This window comes from Anastrepha ludens, chromosome 4, assembly GCF_028408465.1.
Source record: "Anastrepha ludens isolate Willacy chromosome 4, idAnaLude1.1, whole genome shotgun sequence".
NCBI lineage: Eukaryota > Metazoa > Arthropoda > Insecta > Diptera > Tephritidae > Anastrepha > Anastrepha ludens.
This window is the reverse complement of record NC_071500.1, coordinates 57,896,612-57,907,494: the sequence shown is the minus strand read 5'-3', so window position 1 is coordinate 57,907,494 and position 10,883 is coordinate 57,896,612. Positions and strand designations below refer to the sequence as shown.

At 37.8% G+C, this 10,883-nt stretch overlaps 1 protein-coding gene across 1 annotated transcript; it reads left to right on the top strand.

Moving 5' to 3' along the window:
• The first annotated feature begins 724 nt into the window (after positions 1–724).
• On the top strand, positions 725–3,597 carry LOC128862494 (U3 small nucleolar RNA-associated protein 4 homolog). The gene is made up of 4 exons (XM_054101153.1): positions 725–988; positions 1,048–1,921; positions 1,995–3,023; positions 3,109–3,597. The coding sequence occupies exons 1-4, from the start codon at positions 864–866 to the stop codon at positions 3,226–3,228; spliced, it is 2,148 nt and encodes a 715-aa protein (XP_053957128.1). The 5' UTR covers positions 725–863; the 3' UTR covers positions 3,229–3,597.
• Positions 3,598–10,883: the final 7,286 nt, after the last annotated feature.

The window sequence follows — 10,883 nt, the reverse complement described above, 5'->3', positions numbered from 1 at the left end:
ATGGGAAGGTATGCTTTCAAATGCTCAGTCAACAAAACTTTATCTCGCTTGCGAGAAAATAAAGCAGAGCGGAAGTGGGATTTTCAAGTGGGTGAAGACAATCATTAAAGCGATTAGTTGAATCGAAGGTTGGACGTAAAAACTTATTCAGGTGAGGCGAATTTTAGTTGAAAGGAAATTAGTTGTTTTGAAAGAGCTTTCTTGAAAGGCTGTTTACACCAGCCGATTGTTGCTTTTCACTAAAAGCTGCAAAATATGCGATAGACCTCACCGAATTGTACATGGAAATTATTTGCGGATATACCGGCAGATAAAGAAACACCAACGGAAATTAAATAAAATCTTCTAAAAAATCTAACCTGCTATAGGTGATTTGGCGTTTTTTTCTAAAATGTGTGTGTCCATTTGTGAAAAGTCATAAAAAATTGGAACCACAAATAGAATGAGGAGCTCTGCCAAATACCCACAAATATATGTGTATATATACAAAAATTAGTATTGACAGTATATTTATTGTTTATTTTGGTATGATATTTGATTGATTGTTTATTTTATCTTCTTATTTATCGATTGTGAGATTCTACGAACCAAAAGCATAAACGAAATATAGTGGTTTTGGCTCAACTATACTAGAGAACATCAATGTCCTCTGCTACTACTACCTGTGCGTGCTCCTTTGTTGAGACCTAAATAATACAACCCTGCACACATGTTCGATGCCAGTTCGTGTCAGATGTTTAGTTTATTTCATTCCGAAAGTTTCAAAATTTGCACGCACGTGTTTACATATTTTATTTGGAATTGAACCGCAGTTTTAATTTAATACACGTTACCAGTCCGAAATTAAGTCGTTTAAAGTTATAATGAATGGAGAAAACAATCAGGTTGGGCGCACTAAGACCCACAATGTGCGTTTTTACAACCTCACGCCGCGGTCTATACAAAGCATGGCCTATAACTACCTATTTCATAAACTAGCAGTCTCACGGTGAATAAAACCACATTCTAGTATCGAGAGCGATTCATTTACATTTTATATTTATTTAGGAATGATGGATCCATCGAGATATGGGACATGCAATATTTGCCCTATTTGGAAAAAGTTATACCAAAGTCTCCTGGAAATTCAGTAGAGGGTATGGCTTGGAGTGGTGAGCGTTTGTTCTCTGCGGGTCTTACCGGCGAGTTAATTGAATGGGATTTGCAGTTGCTCAAACCCCGACGTAAACAGTTTGTTACAGGCAATGCTATTTGGTGCATAGACATAAACTCAGTTGGCACTGAATTGGCTGTTGGTACCGAAGAGGGTTACATTAATATTTTTCAAATAGATAATGATCAGATGCAATACAAAAATCTGTTTGACAAGCAAGAGGGGCGTGTGCTTTGCTGCAAATTTGACCGCACAGGTGAATTTTTGGTAACTGGTTCGTTGGGCGCCATACGCATATGGGATGTGAAGAGCGGCCATGCGTTGCACAAAATGTCTGTTGCGCGAGCTGAAAGGAAAAAGGAAGTGATAGTGTGGTCACTGCACGTACTAAGTGATTTTACTATAATCTCTGGCGATTCACGTGGCCAAGTTACAGTGTGGGATGGGAAAATGGCAGCTCAATTAGAATCTCATCAGGTGCTTAAAGCTGATGTCCTTACGGTTGCTATAAATGAAGAAGAAAATATGCTAATGTGTTCAGGAATTGAGCCAATAATTAGGATATATGCTAAAACTAAAATAAAACGCGAGGAAATCGAGTACAATTGTTGGGTCAAATATCTGCAGCGAAATGTGCACGACAACGATGTGAAGGCGCTAATATGTGCAGGTGATCGCATATTCTCTGGTGGTATGGACGGATACCTAGGAGTTTCCTTAACAAGCAAACGTGTATCTACAATAGCTAAATATGGCCCTTTCTTAAAGGTGGGAAATATAGATATTCTTTCTCTTTCAAAATTATAAATTTTATTTATTTATTACTTTTATTCTATACTAGAATCCGTGTACTGTTGTGTCACCCATTAGCCGCCTGTTACTACTTCGCTATACCAATTATCTTGAAATTTGGCGTCTCGGATCTACTGATGGCAGACCACAGTTAGAAGAACCTGTAGATGATGCGACTAATAGTAAATTAAAACACAAAAATAAATCAACTGAGCGCAAGCTACTTGCTTTGAATACTGCACCCGAGAAGCTGTTAGAATTCAAAACCAAAGGTGAAGAGCCCATAGTTTGCGCCACAATCTCACCTGATGGTCAATGGTTGTGCTATTCGACTCAGAAGCACATCAGACTTTTCCGGTTCGTACCAGCAGTGCAGGGTAAAAATAGCACGCAACTTGCTCGCATCAAAGGCCTTCCTGAACAGTTCGTTGTTGCCTCTAATCTAACATTCAGCAGCGATTCTAAACGTTTGTTCCTCGTGCAACCTAACACTCGTCAAATACATGTATTTTCCGTGGTCAACAATGGCAGCACTGATTTGGATTTCATTGAAAGCATTGAAACCAGCAAACACATAAAGGACGTCATTAACCTATTGGCTGTGTCTGAGTGCGGTACATACTTAGTGGGGGCAGGCACTGATCGAACTATCGCCGTGTGGAGCATATTCCAGGGCAAGCATTTCAAACACCATCTCAATATGCCACGCTACTCGGCTAGTACTACTGCGTTGGCTATTCACGCAAAAGAGCCACGCCTCGTAGCTGCATTTTCCGATGGCAAAATCATTGAATATGATCTGGAAGAGATGTGCTTTACTTGTTCGGAGCAGGAATATTTTGTGGAGAATGCAGAAACGCATTGCGTGTCAAATGTGTTATTAGATAGCCGCAATCCCAATCATTTTATTCTGCACAATGACGCGTATTTATATGTGCTGGAGAAAACTGCGGGGGAGCACGGGCAGGATGAAAATGCTTTGGATACGCCGAATAAAAACTTAGGGAAAAAGGTGAAGCGTGTTATTAGTGACAGCAAAGTTAGTGGCCTACGTTTGAAATTCAAAAAATCTTTCGAGGTAACTGTTAAATAAACAAGCTCAGGAAATGTTCAATCGTATGAATGTAAATATTATTTATCTTTTATGTTTTATATCCTTACAGCATTTGATATCGCTTTGTTGGCTTAGCTCGGACGAATTAGTAGCAGTCGGTGTTAATCCAGTGACGTTAATAGAACAATTGCCGGACATTTTTAAACAAAAGAAATTCGGCGCCTGTTAGTTTAAAATATATATAAAGTAAAATATTTAATTTCTTAATTTAAGAAATATAATTTGTTTTATTGTCAAATGTATAGTTAAGACCACTAGTTAAATTAATGCAAAACAAATATGTATCTGTGGTGTCAGATACAAAAAAATTAGTACCTCAAAAAAGCTTTACCTTCAAGTTTTTTAAATTCTGAAAATTGTATTAAGCTTGAAAAGCAAAAATTCAGAGCTGGTAGCTGCTATAATTGAAATAATCAAACATGGACACTAGAATCATGTGCATATATCTTACAAAATCAAATGTTTGTGAGATGTTGCGTTAATTTTGAGTCCTCAGCCCGGTTTCATCAATCAATTTGAAAATTTTTCAGGCTATTAAAATTTAAAGTTGTACATCTCTAAATTAATTTGTGTAAAATACCTTGTAACGTTGATGAAATGTTTGTTCTCAACTGGTAAGGTGCTTCGGAAAATGTTTCATAAAATCATTCGCTAATTTACTTTCAGGGCGAATTCGGTTTACGGTCGTGTTATGCTATAAATCAACACCAAACGTATCGGCGCTTGTTCCAGCTGATAAATCTAATAGCCACATCGCCTGCAACGCTGCGTATGGAGTTCTAGCTCAATAGCGCCGATTTTACTATTACTGGTTTAAAGTATGGTAATGTTTTTGTTGTACGAGGGGTGCCATTTATATTTCGGGGTTTGGCAACCCTGGTGTTGCAATCTGGCAACTGACAGCTGTATCGCAAAGTTTGACATTATTTGGCTTTTACTTACTCAGGACGCTTTGAAATACCAGCGCTATTTGTGTTGTTTACAGTAACTTAAAAGATTCATCTCGGTCCAAAAATGGAATTAAATCGTGAACATTTTCCTGCAATTATTTTTTACAACTTTCGACGTGGATTAACTCAGCAACATTGCATTCATTCATCAATTCATTTTTTGGCGATGAAGCTCCATCAAGGACCAGTGTTTATCGATGGTATGGTGAATTCAATCGTGGTCGTAGTTCACTTCAAGACGAATTTCGTGAAGGTCGTCCAAAATCAGTTGTTGTTCCGATGAACTGATATTGCAAGATCGTCATGTGACCTATCGTGAGATTGAGACAATCTAAGGCTTTAGTGGGACCAGCATACATTCAATATTGCATAAGCATTTGACTGTCAAAAAAATTTGTTCGCGTTGGATCCCACACAATTTGTCAATCGCTCAAAAAAAGGCTCGTGTCGATTGGTCGAAGGAAATGCTCAAAAAATACGATCGCGGGGCTTCGAAACACGTCTATGACGTCGTGACAGGTGATGAATCATGGATTTACGCGTATGAGCCCGAAAGTAAACAGCAGTCGACTGTATGGGTGCTTCAAGATGAGCCAAATCCAACAAAAGTTGTTCGCGCACGAAGCACTTCCGTACCACCGTCGCAACCGTACCACTAGAACAACGCAGAACAGTATATTCTGAGTGGTACACAACCATTTGTTTGCCAGTTGTCTTAAACGAAATTAGGAAAACCAATCGCCAAAGACGGATCACTCTTCACCAGGACAATGCGAGCTCTCACACATCGGCTCAAACAACTGCATTTTTGAGCACCCAAAACATCGAATTAATGGGTCATCCGCCGTATAGTCCTGACTTGGCACCGAATGACTTCTTTTTATTCCCGTTCGTAAAAACCAAACTGAGAGGTCAACGTTTTTCGACACCTGAAGAACCGGTTGCGGCATTCAGAATGCACGTTTTGGAGGTACCTCATTCAGAGTCTCAAAAGTACTTCGACAATTGGTTCAAACGCCTGCAAAAGTGTATAGATCTTCATGGAGAACATTTTGAAAAACAATAAAGTGGTTTTCGATGATTAATATTTGTTTTTGTTCTCTAATCCCGACATATAAAAGGCACCCCTCGTAGCAGCATAAACATTCCCCATACATATATGTCCTTGGTCGGATATAAATCCGGGTCGTTCCGGTAACGTAGAACCGACTATCGTGGGACGTAATTTATGGTAATCTTTATTATTTGTTCTGCCACCAATCATACCTCGACTATTTGAAAATTAAACATTCAACTTTAAATTTTTCGTCAAGCGAGGTGGCGAATTGAAGACGCGTAATATCTGAAAAAGCCTATACAAATCGAATCATCGATTTGTGCCCTCCGCTGTGTACGTTTCAATGCATCAAATTTGAGATATACATCGATGTATTTTAGTCTTTGACATTCTTAACTCGAAACAAGTTATACAATTGGGCTCAAAATAATACTAAGGCTTCGAATTATAAAGAGAAAGTAAAGTTTGACCCCCAAGTGTATTTACATTCATGTATTTAGTGATCGAAAAGAACAACATTATAAATGTGTTTTTTGTAAATAACTTTTGAATAGAAAAAAAAACGTTTCGCCTCTTCAGAGCTTTAATACTTGGCCAATACCCTTCGATTGGTACCCCCTTGACTCTCTTTGATCAATTTCCCATATGCCCCTTAAACGATAACTACCCAGTTTTATATGATTTTTGAAATTTTTTTTGTTGGTTGGTTAACAGTTCATTGGGACTGCCAACAGTTTGCGCCTGCAAATGAAAATAGAAATTTGAACACAAAAAAAGTATTTCTGTTCAGTGTTGATAATGGGGATGGTGCATTCTTACTACACACACGCCTACATATGACGTTTTAATTTTTGGTTTAATGATTGTAACGTGGAAAGCAGTACTACGCAAAATGTAATGGATGATGTAGCCGGGGTTGAACTGATGGGGGTTAAGTATGGACGAAAGTCGCCCATGCGGGAAAAAGTTATTTGCGAAAAGTCTACAAATTTACTAAAACCCATATATAGTAATTCAACTTTGTAAAATTCAATTTTATAAGTTTATACTTCCGATCCAACATCTTCAACATAAATCTCAGAATTATTAAATTTTTTGAGTTTGGTTCTTTTTATACTCAAGCCTATAAATAAACCAATTTTAAGAAGAATTGATGACAATGTTCAAAATTCTGGGATCACTTGACAAGGAATCACCCCACAGTTAAATCAGCAGAGGCAATAATGATTTGGAGAACCTCGTAAAAGCCGTATGATTTAACAAGAGACATCTTCGATTCGCCGCTTCTCTGCTCGCTATCTCTGGACTCTGCTCACGTGACTAAAAATTTGCATATAAATGCAACAACTACATGGAGATTTTTGTTGCTTCAATTTTCCAAATTCTCTTTTGATTTTTCCGTTGTGTTCACACACCTTGCAATTGTTAGCTTTTCGTCTACAGTCAACAACAACATGGAGAAGAACGAGAAAACACAGGATACTGACAGAGCACAAGCATCACAAGTAATGAGTTGAAGCGACAAAAGTTGCCCTGTATGAATACGGTCTTAGTAATACTCATTATATTTATATATGTATGTATGCCAGTTGCCTCATCTCTTTGTCACTTGCTACCATATCACCTCTTCTTTTCGAATATGTGAACAATTGGAATAAATTAACATATTTTGGCAACTTGTGTTTGTAAGACAATTGTACCAGGTTAATCGCTAGCGGCGAATCTTGTTGTTGATGAGGTGGTCGAGTATTTGCAGTTAATTTTTACTGTATCACGGTTTTAGTGTGAAGCTCTTTTTGTTTTTTTTTTTGGTTAAGTCAGATTCATTTCGTGAGATCTAAGTATAACAGCAAATTTTTTATCTCTATGTCTGAGATTTCATTAATTTACTGTAGGGAAATGTTTACTGAAAGAGCGAAGTCTTGATCTGGCTAAACCTGGATATTCGCATACATTCTGTCAAAAAAGTACCGGGTATTGTTCAATAATACGCAAATCCCCTTTTAAACGCGTTTGAGGAGATCTTTTTCAGCTCTTTAAGCGAATTATAATGGCCCCTATCGATTAAAAGCGAGGGATAATATAAGTTTTGTGAAAAGGAAGAGGTCACAGTTCACTTTCTTTCACCCCCTCCGCCTAACAGCTTGGGATTGAAAGCAAGGTTGGGGCTGGCTTTCAGTCACCTGTAAGGATTGCAGTAATACGTGAAATGCTTGAGCGTCCTAACAAGTAATTCGTCCTTTGGATGCTGTACGACGGCCATGTTTTTCTTGATGTAGTACATGTAGTTAATTGCTTCCACCTTCTTTCGGCTAAAGCAGAGTAGTGAATCAATGGATTTTTTATTGTATTCAATGAGGTAGCAACTGCCACCGCCTCTGCTATGTCTAATGTCGAACCTTTTCTTGTTAGCTACCTCATTACCTTCTACATATATTCCTGTGTCCGGTAACCCATATCAGAGTAATTTGATATCAATTATGCTTTTAGCAGACTGCTGAATCAGTAAAAGTATTGGGGATGCCAGTTAAAAAAAAAAAAAACATCGATATTTTTGATACACCGATGTCCTTTTCTGAAATCCTTATTTTGAGTGTTTCCAAAAGAACACAGCAATTGTAACAATTTGAAGTATTTTACTACGTCTGCATGTAGCCACAAGCTGCTATTTGTATTGTTATTGTGATTTTGGTTATGAAATTTGTTGCTTTTTTGGTTTAACACGTCTAGCCGAAGTCTAGACGGCAGAGTACATATGTACATACATACCACAGAGAAATGCGACAACGGCCGCCGTCAACAATAACCGCCCGCTACCAAAGTTACAACAGCTGCAATGCATAGACAAAACAAAAAATATTGCAAGCAGTGAAGCAGCGATATTACGGATGGGGATTGCACGTTCGAAAAGATGCCCGCCAGCGCTGTACATAGTGACTACGTGTAGCTAACGCAAAATAATTTTTTGCATAAAAGTCTATTATTTTTATTAAATTTGTATTTCATATGTATATGCGCTGAGTTGCATATATCAACAAACAATGTGAATTATTACCACAAAAGCAGTCTATCCAAGGCAACCGGCAACAAAATCGATTTTCTTTCAAAAGTAGGCGACGGTACTTGAAAGACAAGTAGTTATTCCAGGCAAATATATTTAATAGAAAAAAACATATCTAATATTCCCACTCTGAGACTTGGTGTTAAACAAAAAATTAACTTAAGCCGTATTCTTTTGTACATAAGTTGCCGAGGAATATTCTTTTAAATGTCGACTTACAAGTAAAGCAACAACACAACTGGTATACGAGTATATTAACCCAGTTGAATCCAGATCATATAAACCTATACGACTTGGTGTGAGGTGTTCAATTATCGAAGAATTGATCATGGTAAGAATTTAGAAAACTTCCGTTTAAGCTTTAAATATTTCACCAAAACATATAGAGCAAAACAAAAATCAAATAAAGCAAGTGGAATGCGACTTACCAGAGCCTTCAATAATGTGTGTGACTGACACATAGACAGCGGCACTAATACTAAATCAATATTTTTTTCGAAAGTTGGCAACCTTTTTAGGCTTACTCTCAAAATCATATGTTAATCCGACCATTTGTTTACAAGTTACAGTGCTTTAAGTGACGCTACTTTTGAGTTAAAAAAAAAATGAATTCAAAGCAATTCCGTGTGCAGATTTATCATTGTTTTTTAATGAAAAAAAAAATACTGCTCAATGCCAGGAATGGCTTGAAAAACATTATTCTGACTCTGCTCCATCAAAAAGAAGCATTTGTTATTGGTATGCCGAATTCAAACGTGGTCGTACAGACACCGATGGCATTCCACCTACTGGAAGGCCAAATGACGCTGTTATTCCGGAAAACGTTGAAAAAACACTGAAAACCATTACGTCCGACCGTAAAGTGAAAGTGAGGGAGATTGCTGACATTCTAAAGATAGCAGATAGTGTACACACCCTAATACACGAACATTTGGGTATGAAAAAGGTGTTTTCCAAATGGGTGCCGCGTTTGCTCACACCGGAGCAAAAACAACAACGAATCGATGATTCAAAGAGCTGTTTGAACATGCTTACGCGCAATAAGTCGGAGCTTTTGCGTCGGTACATCACAATGGATGAAACATGGAGCCACCATTTCACTCCAGTGTCAAATCAGCAGTCTGCTGAGTGGCATGCAGCCGGTGAAAGCCGCCCAAAGCGACCAAAGACGCAGCAGTCGGCTGGCAAGATTATGGCGTCTGTATTTTGGGATGCGTATGGAATAATATTCATCGACTATCTCCAGAAGGGGCAGACCATCAAGAGGGACTATTATATAGCGTTATTGGAGCGTTTGAAAGACGAAATCGCAAAGAAACGGCCTCATATGGCGAAGAAAAAAGTGTTGTTCCACCAAGACAACGCACCGTGTCACAAATCAATGAAAACGATGGCAAAATTGAACGAATTGGGCTTCGAATTGCTTCTCCATCCACGGTATTCTCCAGATTTAGCCCCCAGCGACTACTGGCTCTTCGCAGACCTCAAAAAGATGCTCCGTGGTAAGAGATTTGGCTCAAATGATGAAGTAATCGCCGAAACTGACTCCTATTTTGAAGGCAAAGAAAAATCGTTTTACAAAGGCGGTATCGAAAGATTGGAAAAGCGTTGGAATGATTGTATTTCCCTAAAAGGGGACTATGTTGATGAATAGAAACGAGTTTTGGCAAAAAAATGTATTTTAATTAATTAGTCACACACATTATTGAACGAAGTTATTTTGATAATTACAAAAGAAACTTTTTTTCAATGGCTCAGTATTCAAATTTCCTGCAAACAATTTCATTCAACATAAAATATTTAAATATTATATCTCTAAAAAGCTTTTTTAATTTACTTATGTAACAGTTACTTGTATCAGTGACGTGTTCCAACAAATGCTGATAGGGATCTGTAGGCCGTTTTTGTAAGATTTTTTATTGGAATGTTGTCGCATCGCTTCGACACAGGTTGCTTGATTGGTCGAGGAAAAGTGTTTCCGTATGCATTAATCGCTAAAATTTGGAACAGTGAGAGAAATGGTATGCCAATCAAAATATGTAAAATCGAATCAGCAATTTTGGACTCAAGGCTAAGTGAGAATAATAATTACTGAGATCCGAGTGAATAGAGAGCTCTGATCAAACCAAAACCAAAAAAAAAAAAAAATCCAACTGTATTGTACACTACGCCAGAAAGACAGACAGTTAATAAGAATATCATTTATTTTTTTGTGCGATATGAGACGTTTATGTCAAGAAATTTGCCCAAAAGAAAGAATTTGTGGAAAACAGCTCGAGGATTTTACAGTATGATAACGCACCATCGCGCAGTGCCATCATTATCCGTGAATTTTTTATCAAGAACGAAACGAGTACCATCCAACAGCCATCAAATTCACCTGTTATGGCAACCTGCGCTTTGATTGCTGTTCAAAAAATTATTACGTGGAACACGTTTTAACAACCGAAAGATAGTAAGGGAAATATCGAGGAGGGTTTCGATGGCTACACCGAAAATAGAGTTCCAGAAATGCTTCAAGAGCTGGATCAAACGCTAGCACAAGTGCGTTGCAGTTGATGGGGAATACTTTGATGGCGATAATATCACTTTTGAGGAATAAAATTGTATTTTGAATTTTCTAAATGTATTACTTTTTGATCAAGGTTTTTGAGATTTCTTTATAAAAAAAAATGTCAATAATTGGCACGATAACAGCTCGCCGTTTCGTTCTCGTGCTAACCGGCGCCAGTTGGACATACCATCGCCTATGATAT

Bases quoted from the DNA above. Each gene is read 5' to 3' on its own strand.
- LOC128862494 (XM_054101153.1), top strand. From the start codon at position 864: ATGAATGGAGAAAACAATCAGGTTGGGCGCACTAAGACCCACAATGTG. The intron at 1,922-1,994 runs GTGGGAAATATA...ATTCTATACTAG, and splicing joins AATATGGCCCTTTCTTAAAG to AATCCGTGTACTGTTGTGTC. The intron at 3,024-3,108 runs GTAACTGTTAAA...ATATCCTTACAG, and splicing joins AATTCAAAAAATCTTTCGAG to CATTTGATATCGCTTTGTTG.